This window comes from Penicillium riverlandense (assembly GCF_028828495.1).
Source record: "Penicillium riverlandense strain IBT 135883 chromosome Unknown utg000003l_segment0_segment0, whole genome shotgun sequence".
Classification (NCBI taxonomy): Eukaryota; Fungi; Ascomycota; class Eurotiomycetes; order Eurotiales; family Aspergillaceae; genus Penicillium; species Penicillium riverlandense.
In genome coordinates this window covers 4,419,972-4,433,425 of record NW_026643196.1, presented here as the reverse complement: position 1 = coordinate 4,433,425, position 13,454 = coordinate 4,419,972, and the positions used below count along the sequence as shown (strand labels likewise).

At 54.4% G+C, this 13,454-nt stretch overlaps 5 protein-coding genes across 5 annotated transcripts; 2 read left to right on the top strand and 3 right to left on the bottom strand.

Moving 5' to 3' along the window:
- Positions 1–137: 137 nt before the first annotated feature.
- On the top strand, positions 138–2,344 carry N7474_005407 (uncharacterized protein; the record flags this gene model as incomplete). Its single annotated transcript, XM_057196822.1, has 2 exons — positions 138–149; positions 281–2,344. The coding sequence occupies 2 exons, from the start codon at positions 138–140 to the stop codon at positions 2,342–2,344; spliced, it is 2,076 nt and encodes a 691-aa protein (XP_057054218.1).
- A 1,201-nt stretch (positions 2,345–3,545) lies between these two features.
- Positions 3,546–6,054, bottom strand: N7474_005406 (putative histone-lysine N-methyltransferase (Ash1); the record flags this gene model as incomplete). Its single annotated transcript, XM_057196821.1, has 3 exons — positions 3,546–4,236; positions 4,285–4,909; positions 4,965–6,054. The coding sequence occupies 3 exons, from the start codon at positions 6,052–6,054 to the stop codon at positions 3,546–3,548; spliced, it is 2,406 nt and encodes an 801-aa protein (XP_057054217.1).
- A 784-nt stretch (positions 6,055–6,838) lies between these two features.
- erf2 (palmitoyltransferase ERF2) lies at positions 6,839–8,704 on the bottom strand (the record flags this gene model as incomplete). Its single annotated transcript, XM_057196820.1, has 1 exon — positions 6,839–8,704. The coding sequence occupies one exon, from the start codon at positions 8,702–8,704 to the stop codon at positions 6,839–6,841; it is 1,866 nt and encodes a 621-aa protein (XP_057054216.1).
- Positions 8,705–9,277: 573 nt separating this feature from the next.
- Positions 9,278–9,935, top strand: N7474_005404 (uncharacterized protein; the record flags this gene model as incomplete). The annotated part of the gene is made up of 3 exons (XM_057196819.1): positions 9,278–9,418; positions 9,474–9,517; positions 9,683–9,935. The coding sequence occupies 3 exons, from the start codon at positions 9,278–9,280 to the stop codon at positions 9,933–9,935; spliced, it is 438 nt and encodes a 145-aa protein (XP_057054215.1).
- Positions 9,936–10,366: 431 nt separating this feature from the next.
- pmt1 (protein mannosyltransferase 1) lies at positions 10,367–13,398 on the bottom strand (the record flags this gene model as incomplete). Its single annotated transcript, XM_057196818.1, has 5 exons — positions 10,367–10,843; positions 10,931–12,391; positions 12,449–12,732; positions 12,783–13,072; positions 13,133–13,398. The coding sequence occupies 5 exons, from the start codon at positions 13,396–13,398 to the stop codon at positions 10,367–10,369; spliced, it is 2,778 nt and encodes a 925-aa protein (XP_057054214.1).
- Between the last annotated feature and the right edge of the window lie 56 nt (positions 13,399–13,454).

Genomic DNA, 13,454 nt, shown 5'->3' with positions numbered 1-13,454 from the left:
CACCATCCTCTCCCCAACCATCCAACAATTCCCGCGTCTGCTGTGTCGCGACATAGACAAGACCGCTTCTCTGGCTTGCGCGCTCCTTTTTGGGCATTGAATTTCGGGGTCAGAACCTGCTGGGGCAGCTGGTCACCATGCCATCCACCGTACGTTGCTCGATGCGCCTATGGCTACAGCCGATCTTATCGGGATACCAATGGGCCCAGGATGTCTTATTGGATTTCGAGGCTCGGAATAGCTGCAATTGATGAGATTCTGCGACTAACCCACCTTATAGTTTAGGTCCTCGCGCTCGGGGCGACATCTCGACCAACCCAACCGCACCCGAAACGGTCAAATCGACCACGATGTCTTTGAAGGGTTACCTGTCCGTCGCTGGTCGCGACAGCCACACACCTTCTCTCAAGCTCCTAAGCCAGCCGAATCGGAGATTGGCGTCAAAGGACCGGGCGGAACGACTGCTCTGCCAGAACTACCCATGCCAAGAGACAGCCAACTCCTACCGGCGATCAGCCACGGTCTACTAAGGGCAGCGCGTGCTGGTTGCATTTACATCCATTCAAGTGGTAGGCCTGCCGACGACGAGAAAAAGGATGCCGATGATCAGGCGGCGGCTGCTTCACATATGGCGGATCGCAGCTTCACTACGCGCAAATGGATGACCCTGCCCAAACACATGGAGCCTGCCGAGCCGGAATTCTTGGCTAAGAGACGACAGGGTCTGCCTTCGCTGTACGGCGGTTCTGCGCTTACAGAGGGTGCTAATGCGTCGGTCTCGATGCGGCGCACCAAATTCAAGAAAGTGGACTCGGAAACCGGCAAGATCTCGATTTACGAGGCTTGGGTGCCTGAAGGTCATACCATTGAAGGCGAGATTACCGGAGATGCTAAGGCGGTAGCCGAACAAAGCGACGTTCCTGTCAGTTCGGAAGCACCCGCGCCTGGGACTGTTGTTGAGGGCGTCGGAGTGGTCAACTCGGAAGGCGTGGTTGTCGCAGATGCCACTGCTCTGTCGACACCTAGACGACGGCCGCCTCCCCCCAAACGCAAGGGCAAGGGTATAGGAAAGGGAAGAAAGAAGAAGGTTATGTTTGCGCCGGGCGAAGGAGCCGACGCCTCTTCGGTCCACGGTGCTGAGTCTGGTGCCGCGGATGGTGGCAAGGAAGGGACAGATGGCGACGAAGAGGGTGAAGAAGGCGAGGAGAGCGATGAGGGCGATGAGTCCATGGCTGATGCAAAGACTCCTGAGACGCCTCAGCCACCGCCTGGTTCCGAGTCTACGGATCAAACTGCTACTGAGACTGGGACCGAGCAGCCTCCAGCAACCTCGGACATCGATATGATGGATGCAACTCCGACAGAACAGCCTCCTGCTCCGGAGCCATCTGAACAGCAACCAGAAGAGACTGGGGACTCCGAAGCCGTCGAAGAGACACCGCAGCCCAATATCGAAGCTCCCACAGCTCCTGCAGAGGAACCGAAGGCCTTGGATTCTGCTGTTCCTGTGGCTGGCGAGACTGAGCCTATTCTTTCCAACAAGCCAACCCCCACTCCCGAGCCGACTACAACCACAGCAGAGTCCGCTGAGCATGTAGCTTCTGGAGATGGCGATGAAGTAGCACCACAATCCACTGCTCTGGAGGCTGATGGGACCACTGAAGCTGCCATCGAAGGAGTGCCTGATCTCGCACCAAAGGAAGCTGAGAACGCACCATCAGCCAGCCCCGAGAGGCCTGTCGAAGAAACACCTGCGGAACCTTTGACAGAGGCACGAGCTGTCGATGAGCCCATGCCAACTGAGACGGTTGAGAAATCGCCAGAGCAAGCTTCAGGGGGCCAAGAACTTGGAGGGATCCCTACGCCGCCTGTGCCCCAGCCTGACGCTCCACAAAAACAACCTTCTGAAGATGCCTCTGAGAGCAAAGGAGCGGGTCTTCTGGACACCCTTGAGCGTAGTCTGGACAACACCGCTGCAGCCGATGAAACGCCAGTTGTCAAAGAGGACGTGGACGTGGACATGAACGATGTGCCAACAGAAACTGAGCAGCAACAAGAACCGGCAGAAGTTCCCCCTCCGGTCCAGCCGTCGCCTCCACCAGCGCCAGCTGCAGCGATAGAGGAGCGTGAGCCTCAGCCCAGTCTAGGCGAGCCGGCGCCTGCAGACTCGGCTGCCGTTGATGAGCCGGCACCCGCTGTCGAAGGAGAAACGCCCGCTGAAGACGAAAAAGGCGAGGAAGCAGCAACGACTGCTGCTGAAACAGATGCCAAGGGGGCTGTGGAGACTGAAGAGGAACAGAAGCCTGCATCCGAGTCGCAGCCCGCGCCGATAGACTCGGCATAGTTTGATATATTTGGGAGGAGATATACTCTGGAAACATTGCTCACGAATTCTTGAGTTTGATTTCCTATTCTGTCAATTTTATGGTGTACAATGAATGAGCATCTTCAATTTTCGTCGTTGTTTTTATTTACATATTATTTGCTCGGTCTGTTGCGCTCGTTACTGGAGATGGATGTTTATGGTGTATCCGGTGTGATCCAATTGAATATTGAGATGTTTCTTCTTGTGAGATCTTATTGGCACCGGTGCATAGAGAAAAGCGCCTGATCCCAGTTGATATTGTAGCCCATGCCGTCAAAGCAGATCCACATATAAGCTGTCGATTTAAGCCGACCACCTCCACGAGTTCGCTCCATTACCCTCAATGAGATAACAATTCGCCATAGGCGATCGCCTTACTTCGATAATGGTTGCTAGATCCTGACACGCATTGTCATTATAAATCTTCCACCCCAACCACTCTCCTTCAAGTGCAATTGAATTAAATGGCACATTGGATATAAAACACTCGTTATCCGGCACTAGCCCCCACATCACACGAGAATCCCTGGCCAAATTTACCGTGCGCTCGAACGTATTCGCTGGGTCGTAGCAAGTTCAGGGAAGCGCGCTATAGTACGTGGTACGAAAAACTTGAATTTCAGGAGCTATCTTCCACAGCGACACAGCCTCGTCAAAGCAGTAGAACCAAAAACACAGGTCGAATCTCACAACGGTTCTCCCCAAACCACTCAAAGCACTCTCTCACTTCCCTGGCCATAAAACATGAACAGACGAGAAGAAATAAGAGCATAATAAAGGAGACAAGACGACAGATAACAACATGAGTCAAAACGCCATCGCAAGAGCTAAGAAGATAGAAAAGGGTGTCGTGAAAGGGAGGGCTGATTAATAAAACACGAAAAATGTGTAAGAGAGCACTGGTATAGTGCTTAGTGCTTGGGATCGAAGAGCCAGCGTGAAGGAGGTTCAAGAAGATTAGAGGGCCCGCGTTCAGTTGAAACATGTAGGTGCGGGACTCAAAGAGGGTTGAATAATGTGCCTAGTTGCTGGCGAGTGGAGAAAGCCGGAACGAAAGTGAGATTGATGGCCGAAGAGAGATGTGGTCAAGCTCCCAAAGGAAAAGTAGTGAGGTTTAATGGGCTGTGATTTCACTCCAGAAGATGTAAAAGTTGAACCAGTGTTTTTGAGCAGGAGTCCCCTACTTCCTCGCTTCCTTGACAGACCGTACAACGCTCCGCGCAGCAGACTTCACGCCTTTGCGCCAGCCCTTCCCCTTAACGGGGCTCGAAGCTTTCGCAGCAGTGGTTTTAGTCACTTTGTTGTTGACCGGACTCTTGGCTGGAGACTTCGCAGCAGGCTTGCGAGGAGAAGTCACCCCGGTCGTCTTCTTGGGTCTCCCGCCCTTGGAGCCCCGGGAAGCAGCAGCAATGATCTTCTTCTTGGTCTCGGGAGAAGGACGCTTGAGTTTTGTCGGGGAAGCCAGTGTTGCTTTAGCTGCCGCCGCTGCGTTCTTGCGGGGACCACGAACTGTTGCCTTAACCCGGGAAGTGGCTTTGACAGTGGGCAGTTTCACGTTTTTGGCTGCAACTCGACCCCGCCCAGTGGTCTTGGAAGTAGCAGTGGTCTCTTTCGCTGCTTTTCCGCGTCTGGTCTTCTTGATGGCTTTCTTAACACCAGTCAGAAGCTTGCGCCTCTTGCCTCCGCGCGACGGCGCGCTATCAACTGCATCTGCAATCTTGCGTTTTGTGCCGGCGACCTTCTTTGCCTTCTTTAATGGCTTGTCCGCAAGTTCCTTGACACGGTCCTTGTCCTTCGGGCGCGGGCCCAGAATACCCCGGCAATTGGACGCCCCACAGCGACACTGTTGGACATTCTTGTTGGAGTACGGGCTAATATACTGTCAGTATGCGTTTTTGGGGCGGCAAAGCAATACTCACTCAAAGTTGTAGTCGTAGCTCAACTCCTCTCCTGTCATGATTCCATGATCCCCTGCAAAGAGTGCCATGCGCGGCTTTCCAGCAACGGTCCATTTCTCCATGCGGCAATTAGGCTCGCAGGAGTGATTAACAAAGCGTGCGATAGAACCGCGTGTAGCATCGATGATCATGTTTTGATCGAAATACATGAGATAATAGCACTGCAAGCTCGCATCAGCAACCGGCCCACGGTCAAAAAGGGGCCTACCAACCTCATTGTTCTTGTAGACATTCCTCATCCTTCGCTCACATTCAAACTGCGTGATGATTTCTCCCGTGTACTCCACAATAATCTGATTGGGCTCGAAGGAGCGGTTGCTGCGGACTCCATATCCTCGATCAGGGGTCTTGATAACCTCCACCCCGACATTGTACTTGCCGCCGGCCTTGGTTCGCTTCTTGAGCTCCGCGAAGCTTCGATTGCCGCACTCAGGGCCCAGCCGGCAGTTCCCATTGTCGCACTCATAAAACATGTAGCGATTTTGACAGTTTTCATCACAGCCGGTGTCTTCGTCGCACATACACTTCGAAAGTTCCAGATTCTTGTTCACCTTCCAAAAGCTCGCAGCATCTCCCACAAAGACATCTATTCCATTGGTTAGTTCCGGGTTTATACGTCAAGACATCGGGTACAAACTCACTCTTGTTGGTCTTCCGCCATTCATCCGGCTTGGGTTGGCCGGGAGGAAGTGGAGAGAAAACATCAAAGGGAAGCTGGAAATCCCTCCCAGTCTTCAGCAGCCGAGAGCCTGCAAACATGGGCATGGGGAGAACCTTCCGCTGCATAGGTCCAGTACCGGTTTTCTTGGAGTTCTTGCTCCGCCGTTGTTTTGGCGGCGAATCGCTTGGTTCCTGGCCTGTGTACAGCCCATGAGACAGCCACCGCTTGGGTTTATAACGAGGCACGGTGGGTGCGGCAGGTTCTTCAGACGGTGGCGCGTCCTTGGATTGCAGCTTCGAGAGGTCGCTCTCGGAGACGCGCCTTTTCTTCACGGATGGCTCAGGTGCCGGCTCCTCCTTCAGCGGGGCGGCATTTCGCGGCCGAAGACTGGCACGTCGGCCAAGGTCCTTTCCTAATTCTCCCATTTCTCTCGAACGTTTCCCAAGAACGCTGCTGGCTCTGCCCACCAAATCAGACGCCAGCACACTAAGACGAGACGACCGTCGCATAGAATGGCGTCTCGAAGGAGCAGCCTTAGTCCTGGTCGGTCCTTCTTCCTTGGCCAGGGCCTTCTCCACGCGTTTCCGCAATGTCCGCTGCTGGAGGGACGAGGCCCCCTCATCTGGCGGGAGCTCCTGTGAGGAACTCGAAATCGGGGTCGCGGGGGCCATTGCGGTGTCATCTTCATCCGGGGCCACCTTCCACAGGGACGACTCCATCACGGCAATACTATGCCGCAGAGAGGATTTCGACCGCTTCGCCTTCGCAAGGCTGTCGACGTAAGCCTCACTCGGCGTGGGTGTAGACTTATCGCTTGGGGCGGGCGTGTTGACGAGAGCCTCGGCCGCTCGCAGCGAAACGCGTTTCGTTCGTGTTGATGTCCGCCGTGCGGGTTTCTCGTCGGGTAACGCGTTTTCATTGTTGCTGGATGTCTCGGAGCGGCTGTGCTCGGGTGTCAGGAGCTGTTCGGGGACATCGAGGTTCATTGTGTCGTCGATGGGGTCGATTGTATGGGCGTCAGGGAGGATCGCGGCGGACGCGCCGGATCGGCTGGATGGTCGAACAGGCATCTTGCAGGGTGGCAGGGAATTCAAACAAGCATTGTACACGCGGAATTGTCCTGTGTCTGGATGTTTAACACCGACCAGCGCGCGTTGGGGTTGTGTTCGAGGAGATATCAGGGGTGGAAGTGTCAGATTAGGGTCAGCCGCGCGCTTCTTATCGATTTCCGGAGACCAGATCTGACGCGTGCACTTGGGAACACCAGATGGAAAGTGCTGCTGAAGGGAATATGTGTAGTGTGTAGAAGACGTAAGAAACAAGGGGGAATGGGAAAAGGGAAAAGGTCCAAAACGAGAATTACATACAATTACTTTCCATTATTTCGCGGAATGCCGCAACGCCATACATAATTGGCGCCCCGCACACTGCAAAGGATACATTATGTATCAGAGGAATTAATTATTGTCTGTGATACAGTGGAAATTCTAAGTATCATACACCTAGAACTAGGATATGCAGATGAAGCTATGCCCGAGATATTCCACAGAAGCTGGAGGAAGATACAGGATGAAATAGAGCCAAAGAAAAAGAAATTGGTATGGACGAGTCGGTGAGACAATCACGACTCCAAGGCTGCCCGGTGTCCAGGCAATCATGATAAACAGACAAGAGGAAAATGAAACCGGAAATAACGGTATGTGAGAGATGTGTCCAAAAGGTAGGAAGTGACAAAGAATTAGAAAAGGCAATAGATGAGGAAGATTCCGGCGTGGCTGGAATATGAAACCAGAAAATAGAAGCGTCATGGCAATCATCTTCACGGGTCATAGAAAGTAAGACCAGTCGTGCTGGTCAAGTCGGACGAGCACGCCCAACGGCTTGCATTTCAATGCCAGCTTGAGCCTCGACGTCGGGGACGCGATACTTGCGCTTCTGCATGCCAAAGCGCTGGTCGCCTTCCTCATAGGGCCGCTTGAACTGCATGTAGGTGGGGGGTCGGGGACGCCCAAAAACAGCCATCCAATTCCTGATGATGCTCCCCTGGGTAAACGGCCGGTGGCGATCCGCTTTGGTAAACTTGTGAGAGTTGAGGTACTCTCGAGTAGTCTCGCCACGTCCGACCAGGTACAAATGATACAGCCACAGGGATGTAGGGTATGGGAAGGCGAGTGCGCCGTAAATGACCATGGCGAAGGGGACTCTCCATTTGGAGATCGCAGCGCCAAAAGAGATATGCTCACGCGACATATAGACCAAAATATGGGCGAGACTGGCACCGATCAAAAACAGTGCAAGGATGGTTGCTGAGCTGACGAATGCGAAGAAGTACCGGTAGTTCCGACGGCCGACACAATTGTTGAGCCAGACGCAGTGGTGATCAAGGGTCTCGACACAGTTGTCGCAAACTCGGCAATGGTAGCAGCGCGGAGGACGCCAGATATTGCAGGTCTTGCAGTATTTGACGGGCACATCCATCGCAGCCACCTCAGAGGTAGCGAGTTTGACCATAACCCAGTCATTGGTTGGGGGTCCAAGGGCCAAGGGGTCTTCGGAGGTATCTTGGGGAGGCTGGGGGTGCACATTCCGGGGCATGATGCCCGGGTCGACGACAGATGCGTGCACAAATGACGAAAAACATAAGTAGAATACATATGCAAAACAAATAGGAATGGCGGGGGAGATATTATGCCACAACCAAGGGGCCGAGAAGGCGAAGAACAAAGCAGCCGGTACAACCACCAGGAACCCAGTGGCGATATTGATGGGCTTGTCTCTCGAGTTCTGAAAGCGTCCACCACCGAAGAAGAGAGTATTACCAGTGAAATATTCATAATTCTTGCCCAGGTTGGTTCTAGGCAAACGTTCCCTTTTCATATCGAGAGGGCTAGGTCCTGGTGACGAGCCAGCCGAAGACAATCGCTCATGACCCCGGGGATCGTGACTCTCACGGGCTGGTGTCTTATTGAGAAAAGACAGTGGCGACTTGGGGGTTATGGGACCATCTTGCATGCTGCGACCATTGAAGTTCGCATTCAGATTCAGATGGGTAGGCCGCGGTCTATTATTCCCCTGTTGTTCACGGTCACGGAGGAGCCGAACACTATCACCCAGGCTTCGGATGGTTGTGTCGGCCGTAGGACTCGCGTTGGAAGTGTTTCGGTCAGGAATAATCGGGTCTGTGAACTCGGTGCCGCGAGATGGTGGAACTTCCATGTCTCCAGGAGGAAGAGAGGCCTGTGGAAGGGTGCTGTTGGAGACCAAACTTCTCCGATTTGGGTTTCCCTGGTCTGGCGTCCAGTCATCCGTCGACGCCACCGTTCCTTTGGTCATCGGCCGAGTTCCGCGGTGTGCTTGGAGTCGTTGTGAGCTCATAGGACGGAAGAATGCCTGTGCTGTCATGGACGAGACATGGGATCTGCTGAATCGGCTGCTGGAACTGCCAGGTCGACTTGTCACCTGGCTCGCAGCGACAGAGGGGTGTCTTGCCGGTGGCGGTCCGCGCCTAGAGATTGAGGGACGAGCATAGAGCGAAGCCGGAGGTGACGCAAATGCTGGAGAATTTGGGGAGTGTTCGCCATCGTCTGAGGCAACATCCGTCATTCGGGACGAGATCCCTCCCACAGAGGGGGGGCGAGGGATTCCCAACACATTGGGATACGTCGGCGACGTCGGCGAGTGATCCGTATCGCGGGTGTCTGGGCGATCCGAGTTCGCCATGGTTCAAAGGGGTCAACTGTTTCTTTTTTGGGGGTGGCTAGAGAGCAATGCGCGCTATCATATTTGTTTCCGAAGGGTGACGTGGGCAAGGAGAGCCGGCGAAAATCGAATTGACCAAAGAACCAAAGAGTGACGGGACGCCCGCAAGAAAGGAGCGACAGGGCAAGACGCGAGAAATATCGAAAGAGAGACTGAACACACGCTGGGAGATATTCATTAGTGCCTGGTCATTATTGCAGCCCCCTGATCCAGAACGGCGGCTACATACCTGGTGCGTCAACTGAAATCAAACGGCCTAAGAAGCACTGGGCGCCAATGGCATCGTAGACAAATAGCCCCAAATGAGAGCCTTCAGCGTCAGGCCCGAGCAACTTGGGTGAACAACAAATTCCAGACAAGCAGAGGCATACAATAATCCAAGGATCCAAAAAAGGCGGGAGGACCCGATGACTAAGACCCGAGGCAATCACGTGATCACCAGCTTCATTACCTCGTCACTCTTTCCCACTAACGTCCAACGTTCCCTGCGCCCACGAATTGCTCTTCCACGCCTGCTCGCACAGCTACACCACCATGTCTTCTATTGCTTCTCTGGCTGCTCGGCGGGCTCTGATCCGTCAGCCCCTCATCCGGGCCCCTCCGCGTCGCTTCGCCTCCTCCAAGTTCGAGGAGGCCAGTCTCGACAAGGCCCCCAAGCGTGACCCGGAGCTCTACGTACGCACCTCAGCCTGAAGCCATAGCACCGGGACACTAACACAATCTCCTACAGGTTCTCCTGGGTGTCATGTCTGGCGCCTTTCTGATTGCCGGCTGGTGAGAATCAACCCCCCTCGGCCCCCGTGCCCAATTCCGGCGCCTCCCTGCGCCATCGTGACGCACCCCCAATCCTCCGGGTGTTTGCACAACAACATCCAGAGTGCTACACCGATATCACTCGTTTACTTTATGAACAACCCATTGACATTCCATCTTGTATAGGTACTTCGGCAGCAAGCCCACCTCCGTGAACTCGGAGAGCAACGTCCGCATCGGCGAGAGCGCCATGCCCTGGGAGCACGCCACTGAGGATGGCAAGGTCTACAAGTACCAGTACCACCCGCATGGCGACAAGAGCCAGCCCCTCCGCGCTGCTCCCAGCGCCATGAACACGGTCATCGTGCCCAATGTGGCTCTGCCCGAGGACCTGCACGAGCGCTTTAACAAGTACGGCAAGGAGGAGTGGGACTACTAAAGGAATCCCATTGGAGTAGTCTTTGGGAGAACAAAAATATTGAGCGGAAGTGACGTGCTGTCTAGACGGCTAGCTACTTGCTGTATACTACATGAGTGAAGAGGGAGGGTGATGAAGTGGTACAAGCTTGGCCCGGTGACGGGGATTGCCGGAGATTTTGTGCATAGTCTTTGTGTGTTTAGATGAGATTCAATCGGGAATCGGTTTCTTTTGTCGCTTTTTTTTCTTCTATACCTGCCTAAATACGTAGCCCGTCTCTCTATCGACAACATCAGGCAGCGGAGCAGTCTTCAAACAAGTGATATGCTATTAACTAATGACACCTGAAACGCAATAAACCATACAATAATAAACTACCTTTAAAGTCTCATTATACATAGTGTGGACTCGAAACGCTCGCTCCCCCCCCAAAATCTATCCCCTAATCAAATTCACTGCTGAGTGGCCTCGTTCCCCTCACTGGCGGGCTTGGCCTCCTGAGAACCTTGCCACTCCACCGACGGCTCATTGCCCGGCGCCGAGGCAGGGCTCTCCGGAGCCTCCGAGTTTCCGTGAGTTTCGGGGTTCTGGCCCTCAACGTCGGGATGCGGGGGGTGGACGATCTTGCCATCGACCACATCGACCTCGTGGCCGTGCTCCAATTTGGCGTTGGCTTCGTAGCGGGTCTCGAACTTGACCTTACCCTCTGCACGAAGCGAATTGACCAAGTCCTCTGGGAGGAGGTTGCCGTTCTGGTCGCGGTACTCGATGCGGGCCTTGTCGCCTGGGATGGGGTGGTCGGTGACGGCAGCTTCGCTCGGCTCCTGGACAGCTTCATGGGCTGGTTGTCCCTGAGGGGGGACCTGGGCAACCGGTGTCGTCGGAATAGCCTCGTTCGTGACACCGTAGGGAGTCACATACTGGCTCAGCTATTTGGTGTGTATCAGCCATGGGATCGTCGAGTTGTTTCAGTAGCCTCGCCGGGGAGGCTGCCACGCCGGCGGGGTAACACTTACGTCGGTGTGGAAGGTATTGCAGTCAAAGTCCCAAGAGCCCAGAAGCTTCACTCGGTTGCAAGCATCCCGGGTCCAGGGGTTACCGTAGACAAGAGGGGAGTAAAGCGCGAACACGGCAACAGACAGACCCAAGAATACTGCCATCAACGTCTTGCCGATCGCAGGCTTCGAAGAGAGACCGAGGCGCTGGAATCGATTGAGTACAAAGTCAAACTCTTGGCAGAGGACCATTATGGCGAAATAGAGAGCCGGAAGGTAGTGGTGCAGGAAGAGCTGGCGAGCCATCAGGTAGAAGGGGAGGTAGTGGAACATCCAAGCCAGAACGCTAGTTCCCACCTCATAGTCGAAGCGCTTGAAGGAGACGTGGTTGTAGTCTCCACAGCTTCGCTGCCAACGGAGGATGGCGAAGGCTTTGAAGACAGCATAGATACCAAGGGCAGCAGTGGACGACCACCAGATAAGCGGGTTACCCAGGAGGTAGATCTGGCGGTGATCCCGGCCCCAGAAGTTGATGCCACGAGAGAGGATCGGCCAGGATGGGGGACGGGAGTCCCAGGCGTGAGACTCGACCAAACCCGCGTTTGTGGTCCACATCACCTTCTGCAGCTCCCAGAACTTACCGAGGAAGCCTGGATTGCGGTAGTTCACTCGCTCTGCATCCTCAGGCATCATGGGGTGGCTGTTGGACTCGATATACCAGACGCTGTTGGGCAGAGAACCACTGCGAGCGCAGGTCACCTCCTGTTGCTCCCATCCCCAATCCGGGAGCTTGACCTTGTGAGAGAACAGAACGCAACCGGTCATGACGTGCACCAACTTGAACTTGGTCTGAATGGTCCGGAGGCGTTTCTTAGCTTCCTCGCCCTCGGACATGGACTTGATAATTTCGACCCGGAACAAGTCGTTCGCATCACCCGGGAAACCCTCATATCCATAGGCGGAGACCTCAAACTGCCAATCAGCCTCAGTCACAGGAGGGCGCTCATCGTGCGAGTGGATGCGCCTGTGTGTGCTCTCGTGGTAGAGCTTGATAACCGAACCATCCGTAATGTGTTCCGTGGTCAGGTTGTCCCAGGCGTAAGGACCCGCGATCTCGCCATATTCTCCCAGAGGCTGGGTCTGATTCTCCATGATAAAGACGTTGTTGTCGTCCTTGTGGGGATAGAGGGTGACTTGCTGCTGCTGACTTCCCGTTGGGTACATATGGGGGTGAGAGTGCAGATAACCACCCTGCGTGTTGTGATGGCGCATGCTGATCCTCGCCCCAAAGGAGACATCCGCCGGGACATCATTCATTCCCTTTTCGTTTAGAGTTGCCTGGAATTCCGACGACATGAAGCCGTCACCCTCTCCAGGGTTGACCAAGCAAGCGAAGTGGATGGCAAACATAGCCATGTAGAAGGCCACGGGAATGACGATAAGGCAGAAAGCACGAGCGAAGAAGTGCTTGAACCACAGCCGCTGATGATCCAATATTAGCCTTGGGGGCGATTTGATCGAGGATCTGTGAAGACTTACCGGGGTTACATTCTTCGGGTCGCCCACCAGCACCCACAGTTGGAGGATCGTGAGAGATCCAACCCAGGCCATGGTGAAAAGTCCAACCCATTTGACGCTGAGGGTAGCTCCAAGGGAGAGACCACTCGCAACCAGCCAAAACCACCATGGTCCACGGAAGGCATGGGACGGTCCCAGTTCATGTTGGTTGGTGAAACAGCTGAATGTCAAGGCCGTAAGTGCGGTGAAGAAAACCAGCGGAGAATCCAGAAGGATCAGGCGGGATTGAGCGGTCAAAGCATTATCTACCATGGCAGTTAGCAAGTTGAACTCTCGAGCGTAAAGAGTGGCTTACCGAAGATAACAACGCCAGCGCCCATCACCGCAGTCGAGGTACGGCAGCCGGTGACCTTCAGAGTAAGGAACATTAAGCCGACAGTGAGAACACCCAGGATGGCCGGAAGCATGCGCATGGCAACATAGGGCACACCGGGCTCCAGGTAGTCCTTGCCAATGTCCTTGAAGTCAAACTCTCCGTCGAAGCCCGCCAGCCAGCCCGCCAGTGTAATCAGGAGCTTGGCGAGTGGGGGGTGAACATCCATAAAGAATTTTCCTTTGATGTATTTGGACGCAAAGCCGCCGAAACTGTGCAAGTAAACGGTTTGTTAGCCGCGGGCCACATAATTCAGGTCAAGAACATCATACTGGACTTCATCGAAGACCACGCTGGTGGGCTGGTAGATTCGGAACAGACGAACAGCCGCAGCAATGAGCGTCACTAGTGCAAGCAGCTTATAATCGGAGCCGGGCAGGTTGAAGATGTCGTTTTCCTTCACACCGTCCGAAGCATAAGATTTGGCCTTGACTGTCTCCTGCTTCTTGCGGTCCTTGGGCCGGGGAGAGCGACTGGGCGAACGCCCCGACCGACTCTGAGGGCGCACCCCCAGAGTATCTTTTGCTTTTTGACCCATTGTCCTTCAATTGTTCGATGCAGAAGCCGGACGATGTACTGAACGGGGATCGGCAC